Here is a 21497-nt window from a genome sequence, read left to right as displayed (position 1 = left end):
CGTTAGCTCAGGGAACATAGTCATTTCTGCCCTTCATAAACCTAGTAAAAATATCTAGTAAACTGCCAAATCTTAACTCATTTTTTCATCTTTTCTTCAGTGACTTTTGTTCAAGATTATTTTATTTTCACCCACCAAGCATGTGCCTAGGATGCTGCAACCAACTGATCACGGTGCTTTCTCAATAGAATAATCAGAACATAAATACTTCTGAACCCTTCACCTCCCTCATACATCATTAAGGCCACTACCAGATTGATACTAGAAAAGGCCATTTATCCCTCCTTTGATTTTATAACATCGTATAGAATGTGTAATTTGTTATCCATAGTGCAGTAATTTGAGTCTTTGTGGAGCTATCTACAAAGAATTTTCTTTATTGGAATTAAACTCTCTGAAACTGGCACTTTTTTATCTTAATTATCCTTACAAAGTCTACTGCAACGTACTGAGGATATTCAAAGAATACGTAATAAGTAAACATGGCATGATACATCTGCCCTGTTGCCAAAGAATTCCAATCATGGAATTAAGATTAGACCTATGGAACAATCAGAAGACAAAAATAGTAACTTAGACCATCAATCTGTGATATCAAGAATACATTTTGAGAGTTCAATAAAGGAAATCCTCATAATGATATATTATTTGACCCTCAATGGATTAGTAGGATGTGGGTGAAAAAAATAGGAAGATATAAGCAACAGAGAAATTAGCACACTGTGTTTCTCCCTATTGGTGCATTAAGTTTTTACTGGGGAGAAGTGAAAAGCATCATTTGATAAGGGCAAGTGAGTTTACTTTATGGAGGACCTTGATATTCAAAATTATTACATCATGAGAGAGGTATAAAAGTAACTGGCTAGTTCTCTATGACAGAGCCACTCTCAATTTCCCTCTAAACTATATCTAAAGACAGTAAAAATAAAAGCAAAATCTCATAGCAAGACTACTGCTTACTCAACTCCTGTCAAAATCTAGGAAAATTTCTATAAATTACAAAAATGAAAAATTTTACTGAAAGGGCACACTAATCCTGCAAAAAGTAGGCAAGCATATCTTTTGTCTTTCTCTACCTTCTTCTTCAGTGGCTCAAAAAAACAAAATGTGTATCCAGAAAAGTCACCATATCCCATCTGTCACAGTATATTACTTTTCACATTCAGATGGAGATTTCAAATACAAGAAAGGTACGGAAAGGTTTGTTTTTTGAAACATGACACCCTGGGAGGTGCGAAACCTACAAATAAAGGAGTATATAGGGAAATATAGAAAGAGAAGCATTAAGAAGTGTTACATACTTAGGATTCTAGTCTCTTTTTCATATGCACCACCTCTTTCAAAGTTCTAGAGAACCAAACTGTGAAGCAAGAAAAAAGCAGATGTGGGCTAGAACTGCACAAGAAGTTCCCATCCAACTTTATCTGTTGGAAAGAGAGTCACCCATCACCAGGATGGAAAGGTATACCAATAAAAATGTCTATACTTGGATGCCAGCCCAAATTTGATCTAGATAGATCTACCATTGTGAGACAAAAAGCCATGACCTTTTGAGACAACATCAGAAAGTCATGAAGATAGAAGATGTTGAGAATGAAATGCAACGGAATAAGATAAAAAGAGAGCTGGAATTGATAAGGAAAATAATGAGGAAATTAAAAGTCAAATAATTGAATTAATATATACAGAATTAGTAAAAGCAGGATATAAAAAATAAAACTGAATAATATCCAACATCAAAATAATAAACAGAATGCCTAGATAAGAATAAAAGTCAGAATATTTTTCAGATGCTTTTGAAATATTATACAAAAAAAATGAAGCTACATAGCTCTATTTCAAAATGGAGTTTTGAAAGACATAAATGTGAAACTCAGTCAATTTGACTTAAATAAATGTAAAGACAAGAACAAGACTAAGACACTATCAAGGGAACAAGGACTAAGAAGATATACCCATTTACCTTTCCTGAAGAGAGACTGGAGATGGCCCAGAGAGTAATCAAAATTAAGTATTTGAAAATAGAAATTTTTGAATTGAAGAGAATGGAAGTGAGCAGTAAAAATAAATATCTGAGTTGATGCTGTTTTTAATTTAAATGAAATACCAAATTCAAATATGATAAAATTAAGATTGGAAGGGAACATCTATAATTTGAAAAATCAATTACAATAATATGAGGATACAAACTAATGTTATATTTATAAAGATGAGATGTGGACAAAACAAAGTTTTATTAAACCCCTTGCTTTCTGTAGAGAAGAAAGAAAAGAGAACATTACACTTGTGACTTTAATGATTAGGAAACAATTTGAAAGCTAAGGAAACCACTTATATAATTAAAACCATAAAATACGTTTTACAAAACACTGAAAGTATTAAAAAAATCTTTAAATATATAATGTTAAAATATATATAGTTATTAATATTTTAGTACAAATGGTTTAAACTCCTCTCTTAAAAGAACAAGATTTTAATTAGGTCAAAAAATAAATAATCTTATGAGGCACAGCTAAACAATATCATACAGAAAGGTTAAAATAAAAGAATGAATAAATATGTTTTAGGCAAACATAAAGTAAAGCAGCAGTTGAAATATATACATTAAATAAGGAGAATCTAAGGCAAAGTCCTTAGAATCTAAGGCAAAAAGCAAACTGAAAAATTTTTACATGGATCAAATCTATTTTTAAACATAAGTTGATAAATTCATGGACTCTCATAAGGTTAAAAAAAAGCCCATAACATTGAAATATGTGCATCAAAAATAGCTTGAAATGAAAGGAGAAAATAATAACTCAATATCTAAGAGAATTTAACAAAATTCTTTCATACATTACCAAAGAAAATATTTGAAAAGATAAATAAGGGCACAGATAATTTAAATGATAAAATAACAATGTCAAATTAAAGCATATATATTGAATTTTGTACCAAGATGGCAGAATAGGAAGCCCCAGATCCTCCATTCCCTAAGGAGAAACCTACTCAACAGTAATACATGGACAAATACCTTTGTGAGATATTCATAAACCAGTTCATCTAAACCAGTGGAATCCAAAAAACCAAAACAAATGAACAAACATAACCAAACAGAAACAGAGTTATAAATACAGAGAACAAACAAGTGTTTGTTAGAGGGGGAGGGGGAGGAAAGCAATAGGTGAGTAAGATTAAGAGGTACAAACTTCCAGCTGCAAAATAAATGAGTCACAGGTATGAAATGTACAGTGTGGGAATACAGTCAACAACTATATAATACCTTTGTATAGTGATATACGGTAACGAGACACTGTGGTTATCAGTTTGAAATGTATAGAAACATTGAATCACTATGTCGTGTAACAGGAACTAACATAGCATTGTAGATTAATTATACCTCACAAACAAACAGAAAAAGAGATCAGATTTGTGGTTACCAGGGTCAGGGGGCTGGGGGTGAAGGGGAATTGGAAGAAGGCAGTCAAAAGGTACAAACTTCTAATTAATAAGATAAATAAGTATTAGGGATGTAATGTACAACACGATGAATTTATTAACACTGCTCTACGTTATATATGAAAGTTGTTACGACAGTAAATCCTAAGAGTTCTCATCACAAGAAAAAAGTTTTTTTCTATTTCTTTAATTTTATATATAAATATGAGACGATCTTCACTAAATTTATCGTGACAATCACTTCATGATATATGTAAATCAAATCATTATGCTCTATACCTTAAACTCATATAGTGCCGTATGCCAATTATATCTCAAAAACAGAAAGAAAATACAAAATGCACGCGCGCGCGCACACACACACACACACACACACACACACACACACACACACACACGACAGGATGTCAACAAGATGGCAGAATAGGAAGCCCCAAACCCTCTTTTACCTAAGGAGACATCTTTTCAACAGCAATACATGAACAAACTCCCTTGGTGAGATATCCATAAACCAGTTAAGAGGGTCCCACCACTTAGTTGTGTGGAAAACTAGCTGTATCTAAGCTGGTAGGAAAATTCATGGCACTCACTCACCTAGTCCTCCCCTTGGCGCTCTGCAGCATAATCAGGAGAAAACTCCGAGTTCCTGGCTTCTCCCTGGGGAGGAAAAGAAAAGACTGAAATATTCATGCAACATTCAGACTTTTGGGGAATGTACCCAAGGGTCTGATTTCTGTCTTGCCTGAATCTAAGCACTAACTGGAAAAGGTGTCAAGTTGCGAGCTGCTAAGAACAAAGGCAACAATTTAGACTAGCACCTATTCACTTGCCATAGTTCCTCCCCCACAGCTCAGCACAGAAGCAGCAGGAAAAAATCCTCAACTCCTGGCTTCTCCCTGAGGAGGGAGAGTTGGAACATGCAGCCAATGTTCTAGCTTTTTCCTGAGGGCTGCTCACGAGACTGGTTTCTGTTTTGCCTATCTCAAGGCCCTAATGGAACCCAGAATATTCTAGGTGCCTGGGTGCCACAGAGAAAAAAAAAGAGCTGGGAGCCTCCCTGCCGTTCCTGAGGACCAGTGGTATAGCAGGCAGAGCTGACACAACTTGGAGGCCTCTCCCTGGGGGGAAAGTGAAGAGTAGAGCTGGCACCCAATGTTCCTAACTTCAAAACATATTACAAAACTATTGGAAAAAAAAAAAAAATATATATATATATATATATATGTATATGGCCCCGACATAAGAACAGATCTATAGATCATGGCACAGAATAGAGAGCCCAGAAATATGAACAGAGGACATGAGCCCGAAGTCACCAGGAGCACCCTGCAGACTCTGTGCCCTGTGCCTTCCTGGGAAATTCCACACTCCACTCACCTGGACCAGGCCCTCAGCTCCTGCCGCGGGCGTCCCTGACGGTGTTCAAAGAAGAAAATAGTTCCTGATGGAGGAGACTGAGTGGAGGAGGCAACTTCCCCAGGCTGCTGCCAGATGGGCTGGTTCAGAAACAGAGAGTAATGCCCTGAAGCTGCCCTTAAAGGCAAATGTTTGAGGGACAGGCACAGTTGGTCTTCTGGCACGAATTTTAGATACCTCCAAGCTCCCAGCAAAAACTGCTTGACTCGGGTTTCCCTGGTGGCGCAATGGTTGAGAGTCCGCCTGCAGGGGACACGGATTTGTGCCCCGGTCCGGGAAGATCCCACATGCCGCGGAGCGGCTGGGCCCGTGAGCCATGGCCGCTGAGCCTGCGCGTCCGGAGCTGTGCTCCGCAACGGGAGAGGCCACAACAGTGAGAGGCCCGCGTACAGCAAAAAAAAAAAAAAACTGCTTGCCTTGAGGATAGTGGAAAGGCTTGTCGAGTTTGCTGTAGCCTTGACCTTGACAGACTTAGCATGGGAGCCCTAGGTGGCCGGGCCAGAAGCGCCCGCGCTACGCCAGGCCCTTTGGTTCCGTTCCTGAGGAGCTAGAGATTTGCCGCCCGCGCATGCGCAATTCACTCCCTCATTCTGGCTTCTGCAGCCCTGCCCGTCCCGGGTGTTCGAGACATACATTTTGCACAGATGGTCTGGCCTCTGGGGCCCGGAGCTACTGCCCTGTGGCTCTGATTGGGCGGCGGGGCGGGGCGGGACGCAGCCGCACTCAGGACTGTGATAGGTGATGTGAGCTAAACTTCTTATACAGGAGTCTGGGAGGAGGTGGGGCCTTAGCACTCCTGCTCCCAGGTGTTTCTCATCCCAGGACTCCCCTGCCTGCCCATAGATTTTTTTTAAAAAGCAGCGAAATTTGGACAAGAGTGCAAACACTTCCTAATGGGGAAAGGATAGTCTCTTTAAAAAATTAGTGTTGGGAAAACTAAATATTTGCATGCAGAAAATGGAATTGGACCCTTCTCTTACACCATACACAAAAATACACTCAAAATGAATTAAAGACTTAAATGTAAGGCCTGAAACCATAAAACTCTTAGAAGAAAACATAAGGAAAAAACTTTATAACATTGGTCTTAGAAATGAATTCTTGAATATGAGACAAAAAACATGGGCAAGAAAAGCAAAAATAGACAAGTGGGACCACATCAAACTAAAAAGCTTCTACATAGCAAAGGAAATAAGAGTAAAAAGTCAATTCACAGAATGAAAGAAAATAATTGCAAACCATATATTTTATAAGGGGTTAATTCCCAAAGTATATAAGGAACTCTTACACCTTATTAGCATAAATTAATTAATTAATTAATAAATGGATTAAAAAATGAGCAAATGACTTGAATTGACATTTCACCAAAGAAGACATAAGAATGGCAAACAAGTATATGAAAAGGTGCTCAGCATCACTAATCATCAGGGAAATGTAAATCAAAGCAATGAAATATCACCTCACAAATGTTAGAAGGGCTATTATCGAAAAAAAAAAGAAGAAGGAAATAGTAAGTGTTGGTGATGATGTGGTAAAATTGGAACTCCTGTGCACTGTTAGTAGGAATGAAAAATGATGCAGCCACTATGGAAAACAGTGTGGAGTTTCCTCAAATTAAAAATAGGACTACCATATGACCCAGCCATCCCAATTTTGGGTATTTATCCAAACATATTGAAAACAGAATCTTGAAATGCTATTTGCACTCCTATGTTCATTGTAGTATTATTCACAATAGTAAAGAGGTAGAAACAACATAAATGTCCATCAACGGGTGGATAGATAAAGAGAATGTAATTTTCATTTATTCAGCCCTAAAAAAGAAGGAACTCCTGACACATGCTACAACATGGATGAACCCTGAAGACATGGTAAGTAAAACAGGCCAGTCACAGAAGGACAAATTCTATATGATTTCACTTGTATGAGATATCTAAAAGTAGTCACACTCATAAAATAAAAAAGTAGAAAGGTGGTCACCAGGGAATGTGAGGAGGGGGAAATGGGAGTTGCTGGCCAATAGATATAGAGTTCAGTCATGCAAGAGGAAAAAGTTCTAGAGATCTACTGTAAAACAATTTGCATATTGTTAACAATGCTGTACTGTATACTTACAAATTTGAATTGACTTCATGTTATGTGTTTTTTACTACAATAAAATATACATATATGAATATATGTATCACATTTATTTGGGGGAAATTTACAAAATAAAATAGGTCTCAAATAAGTTTTAACTGATCACCTAAATCACAAATTTTACAGAATAATTTATCTGGCCATGCCATTATAAAACCAAAAATTTTAAATAAAAGTCTAAAAACGGAAAAGTATGCTATCCTGGATAAATACTGCTGTAAAAGCATAAAGAAAACACAACTAAAAACTAAGGTGTATTTAATAATGTAAAGGAAAATTATATATATATTTTAAATCTTATATATGGGAAAAACTTCACTATTCAGCAAATTCCTACCCTTCAACCTCTCACATTACAGAAAGTTATGAGGACAATAAAGTCTAGTTAAGAAAATAAGGAGAACAGAAATTTGTTGAAAAAAAAGTTGTAAAAACAATAATTTAAAGGTTTTATCTTAAATACTATAAAATATGTAAATCAAACATATCTAATAACAGTACAAAATAAAAATTTAAATAGCCAAGATATAACAACAGATGTGGGATTTTTCTTAATTTACAAAGAATTACTGTAAACCACACTTGTCCTCTCATCTTCAGAGCCTGTATAGTATATCATGGAGGAGTTATGAGCAGCCAGGCCGAGAGGCCAGTAGAAGAAACCCAGATGTATGAAGATCCTTTGGGAATTCCCAGAAATATTCAGGAAGGACTTGGAAGGATCACAGTTGTGAATAAATTGCAACGTGGAGCCAAGGTGATTTGAGAAATGGTTCTTTGGTGGCTTTGTTCATAAACGTTGATTGATTTGGTTGATAACACTGAAATTAATTTGAGCATGGGGGCATATCTCATTCAAGATGAAATTCTGAAAATAAAATGCAATTTTTTCTAATATAAAGGATATTTCAATATAATTGTCTCTATATTTTTCCATCACCATATCTCTAAGACATCCATTTTAAAATTTATATATAGAAAGTACCTGAAACCAGGTTTGACTAACATTAATATTGGTATTTTCTGGATCATTGAATTCTGTGTGAATTCTGGCATATTTCTATACACTATTTTTTTCACTGTGTAAAATTTTTATCATTACAATGTATCATTTTTATGAAAACCATGGTTTTTATTGTACAAATGCTGATATTTGGAACACAGGCATTTGTCTTCTCTCCCTCTCAAGACTCCATTGTAATGAGAGTGTACAACTCTGAAAAGTAATACATTCATAACACAGAAGAAATCACGTCAAGAGACATCAACAGGGCAAGGTCTATAGCATAAGAGAATGCAATAAATTACTGGAAAATGGATTGTAGTTGAAGTGGGTTGACAAAACAGTTGAAGTACTTGCAGTCCAGAATAAATACATGGGGGAGGTTCGAAGTTGAGAATGGAACACCATGGAGTCAGTAGATAAGAGGAGATGTGAGAGGGAAATGTTAAACAAGAGAATTTGTTATAGTTCTGAAAACAAAACTGCCATATGCTAGTCAGCCCTCTGCCCATTCCCCATAACCCACACTTCAAAATGAAGGATTGTCAACACATTATTTTCCGTCTGAATGAAAATCAAAAGGCTTTACCCTAAAGGAAAGAAAGATGAAGGGAAGGAGGGAGAGAAAGAGAGAGAATGAGAGAGAAGGAGGGAAGAAGGAGGGAAGGAAGGAAGGAAGGAACCACCCTGGGATAGCTAAGACTTGAGGTTGAGACTCTCATTCCAGCATTGGAAGCCAACTTCTTATCCACACACCCTATCTGAAAGCCTTCCTATCCATAAACCCTGTCCACCGACAATGAACTTTCAGTAAACTTTCCCATTTTGGAGAAAAGGCTATGGTTAAAATTGATCTCCATACCCAGCAATAGAAGAAACTCAGATTAGCTACAGAGAATATTTAAACAAGTCCTTTATTCTTAAATATGAATATCCATGAGCCAAAAGAAAATATGAGAAAAAGTAGTAGCACAAAGGAATAATATAAAATTAAAAATAAACATAACAATAAATCCCAGAGGAAATATAATTTATATAGTTTAAGGGAACAATTTTTAATGCGTCCTAAAAGAGATTTAAAGTTATAGCACCAATAAAATATAAATACAATGCTAACAAAAATTATCAATCTGAAAAGAAAAAGACCTTTTGGAAGTCAATAGATTAATTGTAAAAAAACAAAGACCTGGGAGATAATTCTTTTTTTTAATCTCTGATCTCAGAGCAAAGAAAACAAAACAAAAAATAAATAAACTATGAAAAAACAGGGAAGAGACATAAAGGACCATTCAGGATATTCAATATCCTACTGACAATCATTCCAACAAGAAAAAGTAGGTGAAAATGAAGGGGAGGAAAACAACAACAGTGACAATAGCAAATTCAAAAGTGTTAAAGGAAAGCATTATTATTTAGAATGACTGTGTCCAGGGAGTGAAGTACTAGAAACCGCCGCAGATTTTCAAAATTAAACATGAGACAATAAAAGTTTACAGGGAGGGCTTCCCTGGTGGCGCAGTGGTTGAGAGTCCGCCTGCCGATGCAGGGGACACTGGTTCGTGCCCCGGTCCTGGAGGATCCCACATGCCGCGGAGCGACTGGGCCCGTGAGCCATGGCCGCTGGGCCTGCGTGTCCGGAGCTTGTGCTCCACGGCGGGAGAGGCCACAACAGTGAGAGGCCCGCGTACCGCAAAAAAAAAAAAAAGTTTACAGGGAAGAGAGAGAAAAGCAGGTCACCTATAAAGGTCTAAAAGTCAGTTACACCAAATACTAGAAGATAATGGAGCAATGGCTCCAAGGAATGAGGGAAATGCCTTTGAATTCTAGAATTTTATACTCAATTAATCATTCAAGAAGAAGAGTAAATTAAGGTATTTTTGACATGTAAGTTTCAGAAATTTGAGCACCCACGATTCTTATTTGTGTGTATTTGAGGATATACTCCAGGAAAATTAAGGATAAAACCAATATACAGGAAGACATAGCTGGGAAACTGTAGGCAGAAAGACTAGAGCTTAAAAAGCCCAAAGAAGGGGGAGGGGATTTCATGTAATGGAAAACATGGTTGAATTGGATAAATTTGACTAAATTGCTTAATATTAAGTAATTAATATTATTAATATATGACTGACCTATCTGAATCTAAGCTAGGTTCAGAATATAGCTGAACCTGTCCAGCCCACAAACTGGTGGCTCCCAGACATCCCTTTGACTTGAAATGCATTGTGATACTTTAGGATGTAAGCAATGTTGCTGCAGTGTCCCAGAGACAGTGTTCAGAAAAATCTGTATTTCTTCATGAAATTCAGTATAGAACTGGTAGTGTAGAAAAGTTTCAAAAATTCACAGAGATACTTAGTGTTTTGAGGGCTTTCATCTGTAGGCATCTGTGGTATGAATCCATAATAAACTTTCTCTCTTTCAAGAGTATCATTCCTATAAAAGGAACTGCCAGTAGAAGAGAGAGGATGATCACACACCTTTTTCAACATCAGCAAGGAGACCAGAGAGGAAAGCCATGAGATTAATTCTTCCTAAACACCCACTAAATACCTTCTGAAAACAGGAAATCACTAAAGTTTGGGGTAGGGTAGTATCAGGTTAGAACTATCAGTGAAGCAGTGTTCCTGATCAATGAACCATCAACCTTTAGATTATCAATATGAACATAGCTTAAATCATACTCACAAGCTCATGAAAATAAGGAACATTCATTTTACATTAGGGAATTTATTAAAGATTACATTGCAAGAGTAATTAAAAGGAAAAAACATATTTTTCCTTCTCAGATGATGGCAAAAAAAGCATTTGATAAAAATTAAACACCTGCTCCTGGCTAAAACTCTTAGAAAGCAAAGAAAAGGATACTTACTTAGGAACAAAACTCATAAATCCATACCTAATATGATACTTAATGAAACACTGGAGTCATTCCCACTGACATCAAAAACAAGACAATGATGTGGACTATTTCCATTATTAGTTAGCATTTTCCTGGAAGTTCTATCCAAATTTAATAAAACGTTGAACAGAAAGGGGTAGAAAAATTATCATTTTTTGAAGAATATAAGATTATGTGCCCAGAAACTCCAAGAAAAATAGACTTAAAATTCCTAGAATCAGGGCTTCCCTGGTGGTGCAGTGGTTGGGAATCTGCCTGCTAATGCAGGGGACACGGGTTCGAGCCCTGGTCTGGGAGGATCCCACATGCCGTGGAGCAACTAGGCCCGTGAGCCACAACTACTGAGCCTGCGCATCTGGAGCCTGTGCTCCGCAACAAGAGAGGCCGCGATAATGAGAGGCCCGTGCACTGCGATGAAGAGTGGCCCCCGCTTGCCACAACTAGAGAAAGCCCTTGCACAGAAAGGAAGACCCAACACAGCAAAAATAAATTAATTAATTAATAAACTCCTATCCCCAACATCTTCTTTAAAAAAAAAAAATTCCTAGAATCAGTGAGAGTTGAGCATGTAAAAAATTTTTTAAATTAACAGATATCTACATTTTTATATAAAACAATGATAACCAGTTAGGAAATACAAAAGAAAAAGTTTTGAATTACAATAGTGTCAGTACTTTTTACTTTTTCTATGAGTAGTCAAAACTCTTATAATGAAAGAAAGGTGATAACTGTACTGAAGGGAAAATAACTCAGTGAGATACAGTTGTGATTCATTGTGTGCTCTGCCCAACATGAATGATGAACAGAAACTGTGATGTAGGAAGATCATCTAAGGGTGTATGTATGGTGAACCCGAGGGGGAAGAGACCAGAGTATGAAATGCCAGCAAGAGTACAGCTGTGGCAAGAACTAAGAAAAAAAAGAAGGGGGAAAGTAAAAAGGAGAAACATCTTTGAGAAAGAATTGATAGAATTTTATGAGAATAGAATAGAGACTGAAAGGGAGAAAAGGTCTAAGGTGACCGCAAGTATTTCTTCTCCCTGATGGACTGGAGTATGGAGTGGGAGAAAACCAATGTGAGGAACCAGGAAGAAAAGCAGATCATGAGAACCAGTTTGGATATAGTGTGTTTCAGAAGTGGTAGGGTGTTCTTAACAAGTTCAGGGTATTAGATATGCTGTTTATGTCGATGTGTAAGTTAGGTACGATGATAGCTGCACTTAAAATACAAACCTCATGCAGCAAGTAAAAGAGCCTTCAAAGAAAGAGGGCAATAGACAAGATGGTGCCTAGATGCTAGTGATAATGAGAAATAGAGGACTGTATACTCAAATATTATACGTTTCAAAAGGAAGAAGCAATTGTGGTCTGTAAGACAAATATGGGGGCTATCGATTAATTTAACAAAACAATTGTTATTTCAAAAAATATTGTATTTTAATACAAAATACATTATGATTCTGGCTTAAAAATGTAGTCTCCATATGACCCAAACAATTGTAAGTCTCAAAGTCAGTCTGTTTTATAATTCTATTAGATTAGACACTCCTAGAGGGATAAGGGTAATTCTATTCGGACTTCATAAATTCTATATTCTATAGCGCAGGGCTACGTTTCCTTCTGAATCGTAATGAAGAAAATCTGGCAATGCAAAGTCCCACATACTTATAATATCTTTGAGTCATCACAGCAAAAACTCACAAAGTTATTTAGCACAGGTGCTTCTGAAGTTGAGACACGTTTGGGGAGTTCAAAGTGCCTGTGGTCCTCAGACTCTTACCTTCTCCTGGAGTGATTCTGTTCTAACGTTAGTACACAGAGATATAACATTAATTGTGCCATATTTCTGGGTGACACATTAGCTGCTAGGAATTTGTTGTAGAGAGCCAAAGCTTTCCAAAATGTCTATATTTATTTGGTAGTTTCTATATTTCTTCATTTAAAGAAAATTTAAGAGAATATGGAATCACATGGAAATCATATGAATGGATTAAAGTCTTATACACCACATACTATTTTGATATACTCCTAACACTGAAAGTAGAAACTCCCTTGTCTATGTTCCTAAAACCTAAACCTATCTTTGCACTTAGATGATACTATATTTAACCACATCTAACTTTTATACTATACTGAAAGACCCTTGGCGCAGAGACAATGTTTCATTCATTTCTATATTATTGTTTACAAAAACACTGTCTTGCTATCGTAAGCATTCATTAAATATTTCTCAACTCAGTGGATGAATTAATCAAGTTGATAATTTTAAAGCTGCATTCTTATGAAGCAATTCAGTAAGAATCCCTAAGATAAACTATATTAATTATTCAATTTACTGAAATGTAGAGTTTGATTAAGGAGTTTTCTGGCTACCTCATCATTCTAATTTCCAAATATCATTTGGTTTGAATCCCAGTTTAGAAATTCTTTTTGTATCCTGCTTTCTTGCCTTGAACTCTTCAAGCAAGAGCAATGTATTAAGGTGTTTACTTATTTTATAACTACTAATTTTGTAGACTTTCAGGATTCACTATTCTTGGCCATAACTTTTAGTTGTAAATGATATGAGATAAAGATACAAATTGTGAAGGAGAAAGAGATTTGAGTGAGATTCTATGCTATGTGAGTCATGAGAGTCAATGACATCAGATTTTTGTAGAAAAAATGTTTTATATATATATATATATATTATGAACTTATATAGTACTGAATGAGTTTTCTTGGTATTTGTATCACTCTGAAAAAATCTGACTGTCCATATGCACAAAATGGAGGACTTAAGGTTGAAATTCAGTTCAATAATCGTTCATTCAGCACCCATATGGGAAGGTCTGTGCTGGGTGTCATGGTGTGCAAAGATGCAAGCCCTGTTAGAGCTTAACGTTTATTGGGGAAATCAGGCATGTGAATTACAACTAAAACTAATAAGTAATACAAAATGTTCTATCTCTGTGACTATGAGTTGTTTAACATCTATGATCCTGAATTTACTCATTTACAAAATAATGAAAGTAGTAGAACCTATTTCAGATTATTTTTATGAGAACAAAGTAAGATAATTTATATAAAGCTTTTAGCATAGTACATGGCACATTAAAATCACTCAACAATGATATCTATTACTAGTAATTATTTTAAATGATGCAGAGAGAGGTGTCATAGACAAGAAAATGATTAGCTCTGTTTATAAGATTAGGGTTTGGGGATTGAATCAAACAGGGAATAGTTTATGGAAGAAGGGATATAAATTTTAAAAAGATGAAGCGATCACAGACACCCAGGTACTAACATTGGGTTTCCCACTTACTAGCTATGAGGTTCCATAAACTTTCTGAGACTGTTTCCTCACCTGTAAAATGAAAATTATAATATATTTTAGAGGGCTGAATGAGGGTTAAATAAGACAATGTATGTGAAAGTATTGCGTGACTTATAGCAAGCATTGACAAAAAGGAAAGAAAGAAAGGGAAAATAGGGACTTCCCCTGGCAGTCAGTGGTTAAGGCTCCACGTTTCCAATGCAGGGGGCATGGGTTTGATCCCTGGTAGGGGAACTAAGATCCCACATGCAGCATGGTGCGGCCCCCCAGAAAAAAAGAAGGAAAATAATAAATAATAAAAGTGCTAGAGTGTTGTATCAGTTCTCTATGACTGTGTAACAAATCACTCCAAAACTTAGTGGCTTAAAATATCTATTATTTCACAGTTTTGGTGAGGAATCCAGGTGCCATGTATCTGGGTCCTTTAGCTCAGGTTCTCCCACAGGAGAGAACAATTGCAAGAGAACAATTACAGCGTTGGCTTAGTCCGCAGTCTTTACAAGGCCCAACTGTGGGAGGATCCACCTCCAAGCTCACTCACATGGTTGTTGGCAAGATTGAGTTCTTCACTAGATATTGGACTGAAAACATTAGTTTGTCGATGGCTGTTGGCTGTAAGCCACCCTTAGTTCTTTGCCAAATAGGCTACTCCATAGGACTGCTCACAACATGACAACTTGCTTCATCAGAAGGAAGAGCCAGAGAAAGAGCCAGAGAGAGAGAATAAGATGGAAGTCACAGGCTCCTGTAATCTGATCTCAGAAGTGATTATGTCCTCACTTTTACCATATTCTATCTATTTGAAGCAAGTCATTAGGTCCAGTCTTTACACAAAGGGAAGACATTACAGAAGGGTTGAATGTCAGAAGTCAGGGATCATTGGGGGTCATTTTAGATGTTGCTTACCACAGGTGTTCACACTGATGATGGATGTTTATAAACATAGTGGTTAGGTGCATGGATTATGGAGCCATACTGCCTGCATTCAAATCCTGCCTCTATTACATGATAATTTGTTATTCAGAACAAGTTATTTAACCTCTTTATTCCTCTGTAAGGGTAGAAGAAAATAATTCCTACAACATTAGGAATAAATAAGTTAATACACGTAAAGTTTTTAAACAGTACCCAAGACAAAGTAAACCCTCATAAAATATTAGCTTTTGTTGTTGTTGTGCTCATTATTGTTCTAACTGTAGAAAATAGAGGCAAAATGTACCAAGTCACAGAATGATGGAAAATAAAGGAGAAAAATGACTCAAGTGAGCCTATCTACTCTCGTAACACATCTCCCCAAGTCATCATGGGAAGACTTGTTGTGTGGATCAGGCTGGCTGCTTGAAACAAGGCCTGCAAATTGGGAAGTGCATTATGTTTTGTTGTAACAGGGACTCATATGGGGGCAAGGAGGCAAAACTTCCCCACTACCGGGTAATGGGATGAGCCATATCACCATAGGCAAAGGAGAGCTTTCCTGGTAATACCTCTGAAGCAAGTCCACAATTTTAATTAAATAGATCAAATCAGAATATTGCACACTCCCAACCTCCTCCTTCAGAATAAAATATCTAGAAATATGGGAGAAGAAGTTGCAGTTTTTATAAATGGTAAAAGCTGTTAATTCTGCAGTGAATTTTATACATGTTTTATCACAGCAGAGAAATCGTGTTATTTCCAGCTCTTCTTTTTATTGCTAGTAAGCCTCACAGAATTACAACCAGTGAAATATTCCCCATTTCTCTTGGGTGGTAATGAATTTCCCAGTGGAAAAGGAGTAATTTCTTGTTCTCACTACATAATAACTCAAATATTTGGCCATGTTGTAGCATAATATTTTTAATTGTCTAGTCAAGATGGTGTCTTATATGTTAAAAAAAATCTAGATATAGTTCTTCTCTACACTAACAGAGAATTGTGTAGGTAAAGCGGACTCTTCACATGAAATAGCCTAATGCTCTCATTTTTTTTAAATTAATTAATTTATTTATTTATCTTTGGCTGTGTTGGGTCTTCGTTGCTGTGTGCAGACTTTCTCTAGTTGCAGTAAGCGGGGGCTTCTCTTAGATGTGGTGCACGGACTCCTCACTGCGGTGGCTTCTCTTGTTGTGAAGCATGGGCTCTAGGCATGTGGGCTTCAGCAGTTGTGGTTCGTGGGCTCTAGAGTGCAGGCTCAGTACCTGTGGTGTACGGGCTTAGTTGCTCTGTGGCATGTGGGATCTTCCCAGACCAGGGATTGAACCCATGTCCCCTGCATTGGCAGGCAGATTCTTAACGACTGCGCCACCAGGGAAGCCCAGTTCATGTACTTTTAATGATAACATCAAGCCTGGGTCAGGCCCTCTGCCAGATCCTTCCCATTTCTATAATATCTCACCTAAATCTCACTCCAAGTGTTATTATTATCACCTTTACAGATGAAGCAAGTGAGGCTGGGAAATGCAATTGTCCAGTGATTTAATTTATATATATATATATATATATATATATATATATATATATATATAAAAATATATATATATATGGGGTGGGGTCAATATGGCAGACTAGGAGGTTGTGGAATTCAGGTCTCCACACAACTAGAGCATTTACCAGGCACTGGTGGGGGACCACAGACACCTAAGGGGATGGGACGAACCCCCAGCAACCAGGTAGGACGTGAGAGGGAGTGAGGGGCAGGAGAAATGGACATGAGGTGGAACAGGTCTGGCGCCCCCGAGGGGCAGCTGGGGGAGGGGAGGGGATCCCATGCCTGGATGGGAAAAGGGCGGGGGGGACCATTGGGAGGGCAGAGGATCAGAAAGGAGCAACATGGCCAGCTTTTACCCTGCCCACTTGGGCCCTGGGAGGCCTGCTGAGATGCTCTCCTGATCCTCTGCCCACTGAGGTCCCCTGCAGCTTCAGGGGTCCTGAGAGAGTGGGAGGGGAGCAAAACTAAAGGCTGGACCAACAGGACCAGCAACCCTGAGGGGCGGGGGGAGGAGGGGAGGAGTTCCCACACCCGGTGGGACCCACCCACAGTTCAGCGGTGAGGGGGGAGACACTCGGGAAAGTGGAGGAACAAAAGGGAGCACAGCCAGCACTTTACCTGGCCACTTGGGCACTGGGGAGCCTCTTGGGCTCCTGGGCTAATCCTCTACCCTCAGAGGCTCCCTCCAAAATTGCAGAGCCTAAGCCCCACCCCTACACACCCACCCAGTGCCCTATCTCTACAGGTGGCACTCTAAGACCCCCCTCTGAGACCTCTCCAACAGGGCTGGGCCTAAATCCTGCCCACACACCCTCACCCAGGGCCTTACCTCCAAACTCAAGAACTCCACAGTTCTGAGACCCGCCCCCCCTCAGAACGTGCTGCCTTTCCCCTGCCATACAAGTCCTAAGCCTAGGCCCTGCCCCGTGCTTAAACATCACCCCCACCTAGGCCTCATCTCCACCATAGATCCCACCTCTGCCTAAGTCCCACCCCCAGCCTAAGCTCTGCCCCCCACAGCCAATGCCTTTTCTGGCCTTGCTTTTTTTTCTTTTTTCTTCTTTTAGGTTGTGGTTCTGTTTTACCTATTGCTGTTGATTCATTTATATTTTTATTTTTTCTAATAAATCGTTTATTTTTCTAATTTTATTTTATTCTTTATACTTTGTTATTGTTCTGCTCTTTTTGGCACGTTCCCTTTTTTTTCCTTTCTTTTTTCTGTTGTGGTTCTGTTATACCATGTTGTAGTTTCAATTATAATTTTATTCTTCCTAATATATTTTTTATCTTTCAAATATTATGTATTTTTTATTCTTTGTTATTGTATTGCTCCTTTTTTTTCTTTTCTTTTGTCATGCCATGTGACTTGCAGGATCTTGGTTCCCAGACCAGGAGTTTAGCTTGAGCTCCTGTGGTGGGAGCACCAAGTCCAAACCACTGGACTAACAGAAAGCCTCAGAGCCCAGGGAATATTAACCAGAGTGAGGCCTCCTGGAGGTCCTCAACTCAGCACCAAGACCTGGCTCTACCCAGCTGCCTGCAAACTCCAGTGCTGGACGCCTCAGGTCAAACAACCAGTAAGACAGGAATACAGACCCACCTATCAAAAAAATAAATAAATAAATAAACAACAAAAAAATATGTTACAGATGAAATTGCAAGGTAAAAATCTACAAGACCAAATAAATGAAGAGGAAATAGGTAAACTACCTGAAAAATAATTCAGAGTAATGATAGTAAAGATGATCCAAAATCTTGGAAATAGAATGGAGAAAATACATGAAATGTTTAAAAAGAACCTAGACGAACTAAAGAGCAAACAAACAGTGATGAACAATACAATAACTGAAATTAAAAGTACTCTAGAAGGGATCAATAGCAGAATAACTGAGGCAGAAGAACAGATAAGTGAGCTGGAAGATAAAATGGTGGAAATAACTACCTCACAGCAGAATAAAGAAAAAAGAATGAAAAGAATTGAGGACAGTCTCAGAGACCTCTGGGACAACATGAAATGCAACAACATTCGAATTATAGGAGTCCCAGAAGAAGAAAAGAAACAGAAAGTGTGTGAGTAAATATTTGAGGAGATTATAGATGAAAACTTCCCTAACATGGAAAAGGAAATAGCTACCCAAGTCCAGGAAGCACAGAGAGTACCATACAGGATAAACCCTAGGAGAAACACACCAAGACACATATTAATCAAACTGACAAAAATTAAAGACAAAGAAAAATATTAAAAGCAGCAAATAGCATACAAGGGATTCCACATAATGTTATCAGCTGACTTCTCAGCAGAAACTCTGCAGGCCAGAAAAGAGTGATAGGATATATTTAAAGTGATGAAAAGGAAAAACCTACAACCAAGATTACCTAGCAAGGATCTCATTCAGATTTGATGGAGAAATTAAAAGATTGACAGGCAAGTTATGAGAATTCAGCACCACTAAACCAGCTTTACAACAAATGTTAAAGGAACTTCTCTAAGCAGGAAACACTAGAGAAGAAAAAGCCCCACAAAAACAAACCGAAATCAATTAAGAAAATGGTAACAGGAACATACATATCAATAATCACCTTGAATGAAAATGGATTAAATGTTCCATCCAAAAGACACAGACTGGCTGAATGGATACAAAAACAAGGCCCTTATATATGCTGTCTACAAGAAACCCACTTCAGACCTAGGGACACATACAGACTGAAATGGAGGGGATGGAAAAAGATATTCCATGTAAATGGGGATCACAGAAACACTGAAGTAGCAATACCCATATCAGATAAAATAGATTTTAAAATAAAAACTGTTACAAGAGATAAGGAAGGACAAAACATAATGATCAAAGGATCAATCCAAGAAGAAAACATAACAATTATAAATATTTATGCACTCAATATAGGAGCACCTCAATACATAAAGCAAATGCTAACAGCCATAAAAGGGGAAATCAACAGTAACATAATAATAGTGGGGGACTTTAACACCCCACTTACACCAATAGAGAGATCAGCAATACAGAAAATAAATAAGCAAACACAAGCTGTAAATGACACAGTAGACCAGATAGACTTAATTGATATTTATAGGACATTCCAACGAAAAGCAGAAGAATAGAGTTTCTTCTAAAGTGCACACGAAACATTTTCCAGAACAGATCACATCTTCGGTCACAAATCAAGCCTTGGAAAATTTAAGAAAATTGAAATCATATCAAGCATCTTTTCTGACCACAATACTATGAGATCAGAAATCAGTTATATGAAAAAACTGTAAAAACACAAACACATGGAGGCTAAATAGTGTGCTACTAAATAACCAAGAGATCACTGAAGAAATCAAAGAAGAAATTTAAAAATACCTAGAAAAAAAATACCTAGAAAAAAATGACAATGAAAACATGACAATCCAAAATCTATGGGATGCAGCAAAAGCAGTTCTAAGAGGGAAATTTATAGCAATTCAAGCCCACTTCAAGAAACAAGAAAACTCTCAAATAAGCAATCTAACCTTACACATAAAGTAACTAGAAAAAGAAGAAGAAAACCTGAAGTTAGTAGAAGGAAAGGAATCGTAAAGATCAGAGCAGAAATAAATGAAATAGAAACAAAGAGAAGAATAGCAAAGATCAATAAAACTAAAATTTGGTTCTTTGAGAAGATAAACAAAATTGGTAAACCTTTAGCCAGACTCATCAAGAAAAAAAGAGAGGACTCAAATCAATATAATTAGAAATGAAAAAGGGGAAATTACAACTGACACCACAGAAATACAAAGGATAATAAGAGACTACTACAAACAACTATATGCCAATAAAATGGACAACCTGGAAGAAATGGACAAATTCTTGGAAAGGTACAACTTTCCAAGACTGAACCAGGAAGAATTAGAAAGTATAAACAAACTAATCACAGGTAATGAAGTTGAAACTATAATTAAAAATCTTCCAACAAACAAAACACAGGGCCAGATGGCTTCACAGGCAAATTCTATCAATCACTTAGAGAAGAGTTAACTAACTCCTATCCTTCTAACACTCTTCCAAAAAACTGCAGAGAGAGGAACACTCCCAAACACATTTTAAAAGACCACCATCACTCTGATACTAAAACCAGACAAAGATATCACAAAAAAAGAAAATTACAGAATATCACTGATGAGCATAGATGCAAAAATCCTCAACAAAATACTAGCAAACAGAATCCAACAACAAATTAAAAATATCATACACTATGATCAAGTGGGATTTATCCCAGGGATGCAAGGATTCTTCAATATAGAGAAAACAGTCAATGTGATATACCATATTAACAAAATAAAGAATAAAGACCATATGATCATCTCAACAGATGTAGAAAAAGCTATTGACAAAATTCAACACCGATTTATGATAAAAACTCTCCAGAAAGTGGGCAAAGAGGGAACATACCTCAACATAATAAAGGCTATATATGAAAAACCCACAGCAAACATCATTCTCAATGGTGAAAAACTGAAACCATTTCCTCTAAGATCAGGAACAAGACAAGGATATTTGCTCTTGCCACTATTATTCAACATAGTATTGGAAGTCCTAGCTATGGTAATGAGAGTAGAAAAAGAAATAAAAGGAATACAAACTGGAAAAGAAGTAGTAAAACTGTCACTGTTTGCAGATGACATGATACTATACATAGAAAATCCTAAAGATGCTACCAGAAAACTACTAGACTAATCAATGAATTTGGTAAGGTTGCAGGATACAAAATTAATGCACAGAAATCTCTTGCATTCCTATACACTAACCACAAAAGATCAGAAAGAGAAATTAAC

The 21497-nt window shown here is 37.2% G+C and overlaps 1 protein-coding gene across 1 annotated transcript in view; it reads right to left on the bottom strand.

Annotated features, from left to right (window-relative positions):
* Positions 1 to 5339: 5339 nt before the first annotated feature.
* Positions 5340 to 21497, bottom strand: part of LOC309965482 (hypoxia-inducible factor 1-alpha inhibitor-like) — a gene marked incomplete at both ends in the record, with an annotated part of 126671 nt that continues 110513 nt past the window's right edge. The window contains 1 exon segment of the mRNA XM_082845006.1: positions 5340 to 5744. Coding sequence (XP_082701132.1) covers positions 5340 to 5744 — 405 coding nt within the window.

This window comes from Leucopleurus acutus (genome assembly GCF_964270905.1).
Source record: "Leucopleurus acutus genome assembly, chromosome: 8".
Classification (NCBI taxonomy): Eukaryota; Metazoa; Chordata; class Mammalia; order Artiodactyla; family Delphinidae; genus Leucopleurus; species Leucopleurus acutus.
This window is presented reverse-complemented; position numbering and strand designations above follow the sequence as displayed.